We start from the raw sequence: 15,651 nt of genomic DNA, 5'->3' as shown, positions 1-15,651 counted from the left end.
ATGCAACAGCTCAAAGTGACAGGAGGCCGAGGACTGTGACAAGGTTAGAGTGGGTTAGATGAGAGAACAGCTGAGTGACAATCATGTCACAGTTCTCGGCCTCCGTCACTTAACTAGGTCCTCATTTAACCCACTCTTTGTCACAGTTCTCAGCCAACCCACTCTAATCTTTTCAAAGTCCTCGGCCTCCTGTCACTTAACTAGGTCCTCATTTATCCCACTCTTTGTCACAGTTCTTGGCCAACCCACTCTAACCTTTTCAAAGTCCTCGGCTTCCTGTCACTTAATTAGGTTCTCATTTAACCCACTCTTTGTCACAGTTCTTGGCCAACCCACTCTAACCTTTTCAAAGTCCTCGTCCTCCTGTCACTTAATTAGGTCCTCATTTAACCCACTCTTTGTCACAGTTCTTGGCCAACCCACTCTAACCTTTTCAAAGTCCTCAGCTTCCTGTCACTTAACTAGGTCCTCATTTAACCCACTCTTTGTCACAGTTCTTGGCCAACCCACTCTAATCTTTTCAAAGTCCTCGGCCTCCTGTCACTTAACTAGGTCCTCATTTAACCCACTCTTTGTCACAGTTCTTGGCCAACCCACTCTAACCTTTTCAAAGTCCTCAGCTTCCTGTCACTTAACTAGGTCCTCATTTAACCCACTCTGTGTCACAGTTCTTGGCCAACCCACTCTAATCTTTTCAAAGTCCTCGGCCTCCTGTCACTTAACTAGGTCCTCATTTAACCCACTCTTTGTCACAGTTCTTGGCCAACCCACTCTAACCTTTTCAAAGTCCTCAGCTTCCTGTCACTTAACTAGGTCCTCATTTAACCCACTCTTTGTCACAGTTCTTGGCCAACCCACTCTAATCTTTTCAAAGTCCTCGGCCTCCTGTCACTTAACTAGGTCCTCATTTAACCCACTCTTTGTCACAGTTCTTGGCCAACCCACTCTAATCTTTTCAAAGTCCTCGGCCTCCTGTCACTTAACTAGGTCCTCATTTAACCCACTCTTTGTCACAGTTCTTGGCCAACCCACTCTAATCTTTTCAAAGTCCTCGGCCTCCTGTCAATTAACTAGGTCCTCATTTAACCCACTCTTTGTCACAGTTCTTGGCCAACCCACTCTAATCTTTTCAAAGTCCTCGGCCTCCTGTCACTTAACTAGGTCCTCATTTAACCCACTCTTTGTCACAGTTCTTGGCCAACCCACTCTAATCTTTTCAAAGTCCTCGGCCTCCTGTCACTTAACTAGGTCCTCATTTAACCCACTCTTTGTCACAGTTCTTGACCAACCCACTCTAATCTTTTCAAAGTCCTCGGCCTCCTGTCACTTAACTAGGTCCTCATTTAACCCACTCTTTGTCACAGTTCTTGACCAACCCACTCTAACCTTTTCAAAGTCCTCGGCTTCCTATCACTTAACTAGGTCCTCATTTAACTCACTCTTTGTCATGATTCTTGGCCTCCTGTCAGTTAGCTATCCCCTCATCAAACTCTAATCTTATCACAGTCGTCGACATCCTGTCACTTAGCTGTCCCCTCATATAACCAACTGTGACCTCAAGTACGGTATATTTAGAAGCAGAGTGTGTTCGATATAGTCTAATAAAATAGATAAGGAGTATGGGGGAGGAGGCTAGCTAGTATAATATGTAGAAAATTAGTGAGATCGGAAAATGAAAGGTACACATGAAACAGATATAATAACAAGCATTTTGGACAATGGTGTAATAAGTTTTAGTATCAAGTATTATTAGAAACAGTGTGTGTTCGATATAGTCTAAGTGATATGAAAATCAAGAACAGAGTGTTAAAAGTGTCAATTCTGAATGAATTAGAGAGGTGTAATAGGAAGTTAAGTATAACGAGAGAGATAATTGAAAATAGGTAGTCTGGCAGAGGAGGCTAGCTAGGATAGCAAGTATAATATGTAGAAAATTAGTGAGATCTGAAAAAGGAATTGCATACAACAAACAGACATAATAATGAACTTATGGGACAATGGGGTAGTATGTTTTAGTAACAAGTATTATCAGAAACAGACTGTGTCCGATATAAGTGTACCGAAAATCAAGAACAGAGTCGTAAAAGTGGCAATTTAGGATGATCTAAATCAAATTGTTAAGTTTTTAAAGGTGAGAATTGTCGAATGATCTAAATCAAGTTGTTACGTTTTTTAAAGATGGAAATAATTGATCAATTTAAAGAGCGTCTATATAAGGTATATCTGTAATGAACGTAATTGTGACACCGGATACTAAAATTGTGAGGTCCACATTACATGGATGTAAATGTTGGCAATCAAATACAATACAATACAACTGTGATCTTTTATAGTGGTATCTTGGTCTCCTGTCATATATATTATTTTAATGTACCGAAGTACATACTGTATGATATTTCCATCCAGATATTCTGCGTTATCATACAATGAAAGAGTAATGGAACGGAGAAAAATTTTCTCCGGCGCCGGGATTTGAACCCGGGTTTTCAGCTCTACGTGCTGATGCTTTATCCACTAAGCCACACCGGATACCCACCCCGGCGTGGGACAGAATCGTCTCAGATTAAGTTTCAACTCTTGGGTTCCCTCCAGTGGCCACCCTCTGCACTACGTCATAGATGTCTATGAACGTAGGACTGAAGTCCACACATGTGCTGAGGTGCACTCATTATGAGTGACTAGTTGGCCGGGATCCGACAGAGAGAATTTTTCTCTGTTCCATTACTCTTTCATCTCCTGTCATATAGCCTAGCTATCACCTCATCTAGCCAACTATAACTTTGTCACGGCCCTGGGCTTCCTGATACTTGGCACTGTTGTGTTGTGTTTACTAAAGATACTAGGTTTGTTCCAGCAAGCAATTCAGAACACATTCTGAACTAATACCGAACTTCTTTCGATGCATGTGCCAGTTGTGTACGGTGTCAGAACTAGTTCGGGATTTTATGTTGTTGGAACGTTTCTTGAACTGTTCTTTCACGGCCTTCAGAGTTCCTTCTCATATTAAAATTATATTCATCTTCCGAACTTAATTCGTCATAAAATACGAGTATATCACTATCACCTTCCAAATCACTCATGATGGACTTTTTTTTTTATTAATCTGCCTAGTCTCGAAGCATTTTAACCATAACTTCAGATTAAACCATCTGCGCATGCATCAACAGTTTAGAATTCCCAGTTCTGCTCTTAATCGAGAACCAATTTCACTTATTCCGAACTAGTTCTAAAGCCTGCTGGAATAAGGACTGGGGGTTCAGTATCAGTTCAGAATAAGTTCTAATCTTGTTGAAACACACATTGGGCTACTGTGCATGAGTAGGCAGTTCAGAATCGATTCCGAACCGTGCTGGAGCAAACCTAATGTTTACTGGCAGAGGTATAACAGAAAAGAACTGAAACCGTTCACACTAGCTTTGACTTATCTTTACTTTAGCCCAATCAGAAGTAAACACTGAAATACCGAAACAATTCTCTTTAGAGACAATATTAGGTATGGTACCTTCCACAAAACTGGCTTCATTTATACACCGACGGATCCTTGATCTCCACGTGTTGTCTCTTCTCACTTTATAGATATCTTGGATATGGAACAACAAGTTTTGATGGAGAACTCATTGCAATAAGTGAAAGTCTCAGGGATCTTCTATGCCACATCAGTAAATTTAAGAATGCAGTTATATTGTCAGACTCCAAAGCAGCTATTCTATCAGTAGTCTCTAAACACACACCTTCATCTCAAACAGCAGAAATAACTAAAATGCTCTCTCAATTAATATCACTCAATAAAAGAATTGTATTCCAATGGATACCATCCCATTGTGGAATCCTGGGAAACGAGAATGTGGATGCTTTAGCAAAGAAGGGCAGCACTGCTACTTACAGACCTGTTACTAAATCTACGTATTACTCTGTGAAGAGATTTATTAAATCTACATACTTAGACTTCAACAAACAAAATTTAATAACACAATCTCAAGGGAAAAAATGGAACTCTCTGCATCATAATCCACCAGTTAATTCCCGATTTACCACGAAAATCGTCTGTAGCTGCATTTAAATTGGCAACAGGACATGATTGTTTGGCCAAACACCTGCATAGAATTGGAATATATCAGTCCCCTAACTGCCCATTGTGCAACTCAAACCAAGAAATGGATTCGGAATACCTCAAAATCTGTGCTTCAGTGGCTGGCCATGATAATATCTTTGAAAAATATTGGAGTGCAAGAGGTCAAATGACTTTATTGTCAAACGCCTGGCATTAGAAAACAACAACAACTTTAACCCAAAAGTCTCTTATGCTGCTTCTTCCACAATGACGAACGAACTGCTCTATTGTATCACAAAATTGAAAAATACTGTAATTATCCGTGGTCATAAATTTATAATATACTCTATTAAATGAAAGATTCCAGCACTTGTTTCTGTATATGCATGAGATCATTATCAGAGCGAGTTTATTTTTCAAGGCATAGATACACGATGTGGGCCATTTCTGTTGTTGACATTGGTTATTCTTCTTTTGTTTTGTCAACGAATGAAAGTAGGGCTGCATGTATTAAAAACAAAAAAATTAAATATGTTATCCATGTTATTATTACAACCAAATTTCATTAAATTTTTTTGGTAATATTAAAGATATGTTGAAAACACCTTGCATATACGAATCTGTAACAGGTTAGGTTTGGTTAATTTAAGCTTTTGTTATGCCTTGCATATATGATCAATTACATCTGCAGAAAAAAAAATCCGTTATAAATTCAACGATTTTCACTTCAGAAATTACCTCAGCCCTAGTTTCACCCTAGTAGTGTAGTATTTACGTAGAATATCCAAGAGTCAATTCATGGGACAGCACCAAGAAGAATTTGTCATTTTCGGAATACATTAATGCAATCAAGATGTCCTGCAACCGTTTTGCAGTGCACTTTGTTTCTGACAGAGCTTTCAGTATGACCCATTGCTGTCAACCTGGCTGCAACGAGACAGAAACCCTTGGCCACGTGTTGGGCTTTTGTCGGAAAGGAGAGTTATTGTGTTAACAACAGGCATCATAGAGTCCATGGAGCTGTCACCTGTCTTCTTCGGAACAAGGGTTGAGAAGTTCATGAATATGTTCACTGCATTTCTAAAGATGACTCTCACAGAAGAGTGGATATAATAGCAATAAACAGGCAACAACAAAAGGCTATTATCATAGATCCAACTATATGCATGGAGAGAGATTTAAACCAAGCTCATCAGATTGATCAGGAAAAGAATGCCATTTATGAGTCTTGTATTCCCTACCTTAGTGCCAAGCATAACATCCCCCTCTTCAATTGGTCAGTAACAGGTTTATTTTTTGGTGCTCGGGGTTCTTTACCTAAATTTACATATAATTTTTTTTTTTTACAATTATCAATACCATCTTTTGAAATTCAAAAAATTATCACCCAAATTCTTAAAGATTCCTTGCAGATTATACAATTTCATTTATACCACTCGGGTGGTCTTAATTAAGGATATGCCATATGCTAATTTTAACTAAAATCTTTTATTTATAAGTTTAATTTTAAGGTTATCTTGTAAGATTGTATTTTATAATTGATATCAACACTGCTTAATTATCTTGTTTAGGAGAAAAGACTTGTATTGAACTCTTCCTATTGTTATGCAGAAGTAGCTTTCAAAAAGTCGTGTATTCTCTATTTGTTCAGCATTTGTAATGAATCTGTTCTCCTGAATCTGTAAACAAATCTTAAATATATATTATTTTATATATTATTTTTTATTTTAGTGTACCAAAGTACATATGATATTTCCATGCAGATATTCTGCGTCATCATACGATGAAAGAGTAATGGAACGGAGAAAAATTCTCTCCGGCGCCGGGATTTGAACCCGGGCTTTCAGCTCTACGTGCTGACGCTTTATCCACTAAGCCACACCGGATACCACCCCTGCATCGGACAGAGGGAACCTAAGAGTTGGAGCTTAATCTGAGACGATTCTGTCCGACACCGGGATGGTATCCGGTGTGGCTTAGTGGATAAAGCATCAGCACGTAGAGCTGAAAACCCGGGTTCAAATCCTGGCGCCGGAGAGAATTTTTCTCCGTTCCATTACTCTTTCATCATATGATGACGCAGAATATCTGCATGGAAATATCATATGTACTTCGGTACACTAAAATAATATATATGATATGCGTAAATCACTTTGTGATTTAAGACTGCACTTATTCCATCCGATCCCGGCCAACTAGTCACTCATAATGAGTGCACCTCAGCACATGTGTGGACGTCGGTCCTACGTTCATAGACATCTATGACGTAGTGCAAAGGGCGGCCACTAGAGGGAACCCAAGATTTGCAGCTTAATCTGAGACGATTCTGTCCGATGCCGGAGTGGTATCCGGTGTGGCTTAGTGGATAAAGCATGAGCACGTAGAGCTGAAAACCCGGGTTCAAATCCCGGCTCCGGAGAGAATTTTTCTACGTTCCATTACTCTTTCATCGTAATCTTAAATATGATTCGTTTCTAAACTTGGTTGAAAGTTACAGTTCAGTTTCACAAAAAATAATTTTGTCTTTATAGTTAAGATTTGGTGCTAGAAGTGAAAAGTGAAGAATGTCACGGTGGAATTTGGTTCTCAGCAGACAATTAGAACTGTAGGAAATGGACAGAATAATAGAAGCTATAAAAAAATTATCAGTTCATGAATGAATTCAGCAATAAATTTCCATCTAGAACTGAACGACCAGTAAAGTTAAACGGAAAAGAAATATCAGATAGGAAGAAGATAGCTAACAAATTTAACACATACTGTGCAACTAAGTAAGAATGAATGCTGATAAAAAAAAAGGCACAAGATTGTATCGTCAAAATAAAATCTTTAAGTGGAGAGGGTGGTATTTTTTGGTGAAAAATGAGTAAATTTAAAAAAAGAAAAGAAATTTTCTTTAAAATACTCTGTGATATGTGTGGAATGCATAGCATAATATTTTGTGGGTATTTGTGCCCTTATCAGATGTTGAGACGCCATTTTTAAACTTCCTGCGTTATGGATTTTTAAATCACTCGCCCCCTTTTATTGTTGTCTCCGGTAAATTGAATTAAAAAAAAAATTTTTTTCTTTAAAATACTCTTTGATATGTGTGTGGAATGCATTGCATAACATTTCGTGGGTATTTGTGCCCTTATCAGATGTTGAGACGCCATTTTTAAACTTCCTGCACTATTGATTTTTAAATCACTCGCCCCCCCTTTTATCGGTTTACGGTAACTTCATTTTTTTGCTAATTGCCAGATAAAAATGGATATAACTTCTGGATATAAAGATACATGCATGAAACTTAGAACACACATTCGTTAGACTATTAGGAAACTTTTCTCTGTAACAGAATTTTGTTAATTGATTTCATTTTAAATCTACGTCCGTTTGTTTGCAAGAAAGGAAATCAGAAAATTGTTATTAAATTTTAATTGTTTATTTTACAAACATAGGGACTAATATCAAAATTCTGTTACAGACAGTTTGTAGAGCATGTTTTTGCAAGTATATTGCAAAAAACTGGATGAATTTACCTTTAAAAATGGTTTAGATAGGCCTATATCGGTTTTAGTAAAATCCTGCATTGGGTATTTTTTTTTTTCAAATCTGGGCCCCCAAATATATTTTTTTTAATATTTATTTTTGGTTGAGTTGCTACAGCTATGAGATCTCTCCATACAAAAAATTAATATTTTACACCAAATAGGAAACAAGCTTCAAAAAATATCATCCTCTCTCCTTAAGAACCCAAACACTAGCTAACAAAATCAAAGCTAAATCAGAGATAGAAATACTTCATAAAGATAATCAGAATTCACACAGTAAGAATTGGGCAGAAATAAGTGTAGACACTGGAAAACAAATAGCAAGGAAATCAGAAAAGAAGCAGTGGCAAACTTCTGCTTGAATATTGTGTGTGTGTGTGTGTGTGTGTGTGTGTGTGTGTGTGTGCGTGCGTGCGTGTCATGAACTCATAAAATGCCTTCTGTTTTGGTTTACAACCCCTAACCCGCGCCAGATGTTTCCTGGGAGAGCACTTATAGAAAAGTGAAATCCTAGTATATCTTAAAAACCTTACGTGATACGAAGAAAGAAATGCATTTTCAGATTCAGCACACACCAAACCATAATGGACACATAATTCTAAGTCGGAACAAAATTCTTGTTGTTCAGTGTAATTATTCTTCCACATCTCATGGCGTCAGTCGTTTCTATGTTTCTGGACTGCAGGAAAGTAATCTGTAGACAATAATTGTTTGAAATTTGTCTATTTTGAATCAAATTTTGAAGTAGAATGTTTTCTTGAATGATGTATCCCCATGCAAAGAAAAATATTCCATATAAATATTTCGTATTTCCCTGAAATAATATTCCTTCTTTACATTATGTATACTTACTTACTTACTTACTTACAAATGGCTTTTAAGGGACCCGGAGGTTCATTGCCGCCTTCACATAAGCCCACCATTGGTCTCTATCCTGAGCAAGATTAATCCAGTCTCTACCATCATATCCCACCTCCCTCAAATCCATTTTAATATTATCTTCCCATCTACGTCTCGGCATCCCCAAAGGTCTTTTTCCCTCCGGCCTCCCAACTAACACTCTATATGCATTTCTGGATTCGCCCATTCACATACATTATGTATACACATTATATAATTTCCACATAATATATATCTTCATTTGCAGATAGAATTGTATGATTACCAGTAAATCTTGAAGTTTTGCATTCAATTTCGTGTGTTCGGAAGATTTAAATTCTGCCATGTTAAAAACCGCTCACTAAACTGCACAACTCAGCTGAAAATGTTAGCACATAATGAAACTGCTTCTCTACTGTGTATATTACTGTAATGTAGTTACGAAAGTCATCCATCCACAGTTGCTGTTATACTGTGAGTTGTTTATATGAACAGAGTATAGTATACACAGCAGACAACTAGTGACATGATCTATATGCGTGGCCGCACACAACCTGAAATCTATGTTTTGGTACTAACTTCCTGTCTGTAGTTATGAGTACCTTTTTTTTCTGACAATAACTGAAATTTGTAATATTTCCTAGGAGACACTAGTTATTCGTGACAATTTATTGTGCATAGTTCGACCCTCCCAAGTACTAACATTGTAACTCAATTTTTTATGGTTTTGAGTTGTCCTAGTTAATATGGTGATTAAATTGTTTCTTTTTCTCCCAGTACTATCATTATATAGCCCTAAACCTTCCCAATTGTATGTAAAATCTTATTGTTACTCTACATTTTTGTATACACTAATTTACACGATCATTTTAAAACTTCATTTTCATCTCCTGAAAAATGTAAAAAATGAGTTACAATGTTAGTACTTGTGGGGGTCGAGTTGTCAGTTTTCTTTCCTTTCCTCTTGTATATATTGTATAATGTTCTGTAGCTGCATTTAGATTGGCAACAGGCCATGATTGTTTGGCCAAACACCTGCATAGAATTGGAATATCTCAATCCCCTAACTGCCCATTGTGCAACTCAAACCAAGAAATGGATTCAGATACCTCAAAATCTGTGCTTCAGTGGCTGGCCATGATATATCTTTGAAAAATATTGGAGTGCAAGAGGTCAAATGACTTTACTGTCAAACGCCTGGCATTAGAAAACAACAACATATTGAATAATGTGAATATTTGAAATGAAGGTAACATTTTTTCTTTTCTTTTCTTTTTTTTTCAGGATAGTCCTCTACCTTATGGAGGCATTGATGGCACATGGGGAAGCAGACACCTCTTCACTTGTGAGCCTAAACATGGACTTCTGGTTCCACTCACTAAAACTATCAAGGAATGTGAATTATACCAGTGGTCGAAGGAGAGTATAGGTAAGAATTTTGTTGCAAATTACTTGAATTAGCCAAATTACTTGAATTAGCTAAGAGCTGCTGGTCGAATGAGATGGGGAAAAGAAAGTAGTGATCTTTAGTAAACAGCTTTTACATTATTTAACCTTTCTTAGAGATCCTTTGACAAGTACCGCTCATATCCTCTAAAAAAAGAAAAAAAATAGTGCACAGTTTGGAAGCTCTGATTTTATGCAAAATAAGTGTTGGATTTTATAGTGTGGGAAAGATGCAAAAGTGGTATTTTTTACTGTTATGCGTGGTTGTACATGAATTTTATCGTAATATTATACAATGCGTAGCATTTCACGTGAATGTTTTCTCATTTCCATAAGAAAATACACACTTTTATTAATATATGACCTTCACAAGGTTCAGATTTATTAGTATAGCGTCAGTTTTTTATCCGGTACTGACTATTGGATGAAAAGAAAGAATCATGTTACAGTAGAACCTCTATTATCCGTGTTAATGAAGGGGGTGGGCTGAATGGTTAATCGAAAAAATCGGATAATCCATACCATAAAAGATTTTCGTAAATTGAGTGAATATACTTACACGCTCGTAAGCTTCTATATGGCCTTGTATTGAATACGCTAGATAGTGAATCAGAACTTCAATGATGTAAGTCTGGTTGTTAACGAGTTGTTAAATTGCAAGGAAACTCATTATAATGGCTGTCTGTCGGAAGATAGGAAAAGTGGACGTTTCATGTTGTAGATTTACGTACCGGTACTTTATACACGTTATCCTTGGATTTTTATTAAATTGCATATAGTTGTGATTCCACTCTCGTATTCTGAGATATGCCACAGTTTCTCGTTCCCTAAACCACTCTATTTGCACTTTTTGATACTTAGTACAACACGATTTCTTTTGATACTCGTGGAAGAAATTTTATACAGAAGTTATGCCGTAAGACAACTTGTACAGTAGACCATACTGTGTAAGGGCGAAGTCTTGTAATAATCCTCTCTCGAAAAAATATAATGTACAGAACTTCATATATTTCTGTAGAAAAAAGAAGCAAGAGGAAGACAGTCGGATAATCCGACAATCGGTTAATAGGGTGATGGATAATCGGGGTTCTACTGTAATTATAGTATTACGTTTACTCGAGTATAAGACGCACCTCTTTTGGTAAAATAATTGTTGCTTTCAAAATTGAAGGGCGTGTTATTTCCGAAAGAAGTGTTCTAGATACTGGCAAAGGCAGTCTTCTTCGGAAGGATTACAATCAAATAGATTTCAGAAATGATTCAGTTTTCAACTTGGACATGGTAACAAAGGCTTTGGATTCTGAAAATGAACATTTTTTACTCCTACAACATGTCTTGTGTGTATGTTTAGCATGGATGCATGTTATATTTGCCAGCAAATGTTTATATATATTCAAATATACAGAGGTATGGATTATCAGCAGAATGGAGTCGACACATTGCCAACGTACCATTATAAGGGTGCGGCAACAGCTGCTAAAACACGTGTGCATCTGCGGTGAAAGTAGCTTTATGAAAACTTACCTTATGCTTAAAAAAATGTTCAAAATGACGACCCACAGCTGCCTGGCACATTTCACATTTCTTGAACACATTCGCGATTGATGTACAACACATCTTTTAAAGTTGCCTCGTTTAATTATTAGACAGCGGCATTCCTTTTAAGATTTGTAGGTCTTTATTGCATGCACCAATAATAAAATGAAAATGCGACGTTGTCACGTCTTGTTTGTTGCTGCTATATATTAATATAACATGGATATGGGCTAGGCTTAATTGCTCAAAGCATGAGTTAATTTGAAGATTATTTATATTATTTATTTTAAATTAATTATTTAAAGAAATAATTAAATGTTTCTCCATAAGGAAAACCGGAAAGTTTGACTTTTTGTAATAATTCTTTTATTGTTAAGGATTGGCCCTTATTGTAAGAACTACATATTTCACGGCGAATGTAATCACACGTAAAACCATCTACTTTATTAAATTTTGTGACTTTGTGTCCACGCTTTTTAGGTGTCTTAGGTCCCTTCTTTACAATTTTACTTACAGTATTTCTATTTAATTTAAGAATTTTAGATGTCTCCGAAATTTTTCCTTGACCTAAATTGTTTTTCAGAACATACGTGTGAGCATTGCACACAAACGTTTGACACTGCTTACATAATTTTGGTCTAGCTTTTGAATTTGAATGATTATTTAACTCTGATATATTATTATTATTATTATTATTATTATTATTATTATTATTATTACCTTCATCGTTATTGACGTTCATGGGTATCGGTTCCGACACTTCACTCGCTTCCCACGGCCTCCACATTTTTATTATACACTGAACTGTAATATAATTAATTTTCACTGTGAACTAGAACAAGCCACACTGCTAAAATTTGCAACTCTGGTTTATACACTCCGCGTGGAGTATTGGAGCGGCCTTCAAAAGACTTGACGACGACAATGGACAGCGACATAATTAAAATTATTGAAACTACAAAGCTTCCATCCTCTTTGACACCGCTAGCCTACTAATTGAATGTGGCTACTTTATAGGTAGCGACGTGCACAGATTTTCCAGTCTATTCCCTATGTCGTCTAATGTGTCCTCAGTTAACAGGTGTTTTTATCTCCTTTCCCTCATCTTGTACAAAACCAAACCTGTGTTTCTGAATTTTGCTACCAGTTTATATATTGTACTCCTACATGGAACTGGAGATTCCAGATATTTCTATTGAAATTTTCTACGCATTTTCCTCCACAATTCACACTTGGTAAAAATATTGTATATGAAAACATACTGTTCCATGTTATCATAACTCATTCATTAAAAACTACTAAAGTTTACTAATCCCATTCAATTTAATATCTAACACTATATTATAATATAGTACTGCATATCACTACACATTATTAATTAATTGGACTAGGAGCCATCCATTAGAAGCCTTGAATTCTGGCTTATCTAATTTCTTTGCCTGTTGCAGAATAGATCCAGAAATTGGCATGTTCTTTGAAAGGTCATGAAGAACCCACTCCCACAACAGTTCATTTATTTCCACATAAACAGTTGCTTTCTGGTTCCTTTTATGTCGCCAATACTGGCCGCAAGCCACTCACTCATTATGATCTTTACTTTTTAAAGTGTCACATCTGAGTTTTCCACAACCGTACTTCAATATTATTTCACATAGACTTTGTTTCCAATTTTCCTTTAACTCGATAACTTTTACTTCATCACTTAATGTTAATGCCACTTTTTACGCAACGTTTTTTTTACCAGGAAATCACTACACTTGCTCTCTATCCAGCTACGACAGTATACGGGTGTGAAGCATTGAAAAACTTTGAAGGGACTCCTCTGCCCAGTCAACAGGGTAATAAAATTTATTACTGACAGGCTGACACCCTCGTGCCCTCTAAAATTTTGCAAAGCAAACTTGTTTTTATTTAGTGACCTACATATTTCGTATATTCCTTGAAATTATACGCTGTTTCAAAATATAGTTTACATTAACACAGTGTGCCCAAAATATTATTTCTGTTTTGAACCATAGCAGGCAGTTTCTGTTTCCGCGTTGGGCAGTTTCTGTTTTATTCAGGAAAAATTATACATAATACATACGAATTTCGCTGGGACCAATAAATTGTTCCGAAATAGACAGGATTCCAGATTATTCAGGTTCCAATTTGAACAGGTTTTACTGTAGGCCAATATGCAAATGCATGAACTTCCTGGCCTGATGTACATGTAAAAATGAGAATAAATTTCACCAAGAATGATATTTGAGCACTTTCATTGTGCTAAAGTTCTGTGGTAGTTCCTCAATAAATGATAGACTCTAGGAAATAGAAGAAAATCGTAATAAACTCCGAAAGGCATGACAGGTAGTATGAGCAATGTGACAGACCAAGTTTCTGATTCAGTGAGTATGATGACCAGAGCTTGAAAAAAGCACTTGTCTGTTCTGTGACGAGTAAAAATTTTTTCTTGATGAGCGAAAGTAAGTCTGATTTTTTTAAATTGCGCTTCTGTAGTCAGACCATGCTAACTGGTGAAATTTTGCCTGATTGGTGAGTCCTGATGATGGCTGATAACGACAGATCAATCCACCACTGTGGGGTAACGGTTAGCGGGCCCAGATTCAAATCGTGTTGGGACAAATTACATGGTTGAGATTTTTCTGGGGTTTTCCCTCAACCCATTAAGAGCAAATGCTGAGCAACTTTCGGCGATGAACGCTGGACTCATCGCCTTCATCTCACTCAGATGCTGTATAACCACAGCAGTTGATAAAGTGTCGTAAAATAACAAATTTTAAAAAATTCACATTTCTTTTATACGTTTGCTCGTATTATTTTATTATTATTCATCTTGTTACTTGTTATTATTTTTATGTTCTATTTATGCTTTTCTTTGTTTAAAATATTTTGTTCTAATTTCTGGATCATCTTAGTGAACCTCATTTGAGGACAGAAGATTTCAATAAATCAATATATACTATATCTCCAGTCTACAATGAAAAATTTGGAGCTCAAATATATACATTGATCACTTCACATACTTACTTACTTACTGGCTTTTAAGGAATCCGCAGGTTCATTGCCGCCCTCACATAAGCCCGCCATTGGTCCCTATCCTGAGCAAGATTAATCCATTCTCTATCATCATATCTCACCTCCCTCAAATCCATTTTTATATTATCTTCCCATCTACGTCTCGGCCTCCCCAAAGATATTTTTCCCTCTGGCCTCCCGACTAACACTCTATATGCATTTCTGGATTCGCCCATATGTGCTACATACCCTGCCCATCTCAAATGTTTGGATTTAATGTTCCTGATTATGTCAGGTGAAGAATACAATGCTTGCAGTTCTGTGTTGTGTAACTTTCTTCATTATCCTGTAACTTCATCCCTCTTAGCCCCAAATATTTTCCTAAGTGCCTTATTCTCAAACACCCTTAACCTATGTTCCTCTCTCAAAGTGAGAGTCCAAGTTTCACAACCATAAAGAACAACCGGTAATATAAAAAGCTTGTCAACCGAATAATAACAGGCATTTCCCGTATTTATTCTGCATTTAATTTCCTCCCAAGTATCATTTATATATTTTGTTACTGTTGCGCCAAGGTATTTGATCACTTCACGTACACAAGAAAATTTTATAAAAATACATCAATGTTACTTTAGGAAATTTTGTTTTTCATAATGTGTCTTCACCAATCACCAAGTTGTGTTGACTTTGAAGAGTACATGTTGATATCTTTCATTGTGCCAATTTGATGAATTTGAAGGTAAGAAAACAACATAGTAATATTGAAAATTCTTGTGTTGTATAGTAATTGAAAAGCATGAGTGCTTCTGTGTGTCATAGTCCTAAAACTAGATCTAAATCTAGTCTATGTGGCAGAGTGATTAGCCTCTCTGTGTACCATTATGGAGACGTGGTTTGATCCCTGTCTGGTTCATGAATAAATTTTTTGGTGGACATAGATGGCTCTTTTGGTTTTTTTCTCGGTTCTCAGCTGTTATTGAAACAAGGTCTATGATATGTTACAAATGAACAATGTATATTTGAAGTGTTTCAAGCCAGCGTAACTATCCCACAATATCACAAAAATTAAGTTTCTTATCTTAAGTGTTAAATATGAAGTCTGTTCCCTTAACTGCTGAGTGCTGTAATTGTGCAATTAAGTTTGGCAGTATTACCGTTTGCAGCTGAACTTAAACCTTGAATATCTGT

General features: G+C 36.5%; 1 protein-coding gene across 2 annotated transcripts in view; it reads left to right on the top strand.

Moving 5' to 3' along the window:
- LOC138706683 (uncharacterized) overlaps positions 1 to 15,651 on the top strand; it is a 160,025-nt gene that overhangs the window by 1,070 nt on the left and 143,304 nt on the right. For both annotated transcript variants that reach the window (XM_069836253.1, XM_069836252.1), the window contains exon 3: positions 9,748 to 9,892. In XM_069836253.1, the coding sequence (XP_069692354.1) occupies positions 9,748 to 9,892 (145 nt within the window). The remainder of the gene's footprint in view (positions 1 to 9,747; positions 9,893 to 15,651) is intronic.

Source organism: Periplaneta americana, chromosome 9, assembly GCF_040183065.1.
Source record: "Periplaneta americana isolate PAMFEO1 chromosome 9, P.americana_PAMFEO1_priV1, whole genome shotgun sequence".
NCBI classification, from domain to species: Eukaryota; Metazoa; Arthropoda; class Insecta; order Blattodea; family Blattidae; genus Periplaneta; species Periplaneta americana.
Note: the sequence above shows the minus strand (reverse complement) of the source record. Positions and strands in the feature narration are given on the sequence as shown.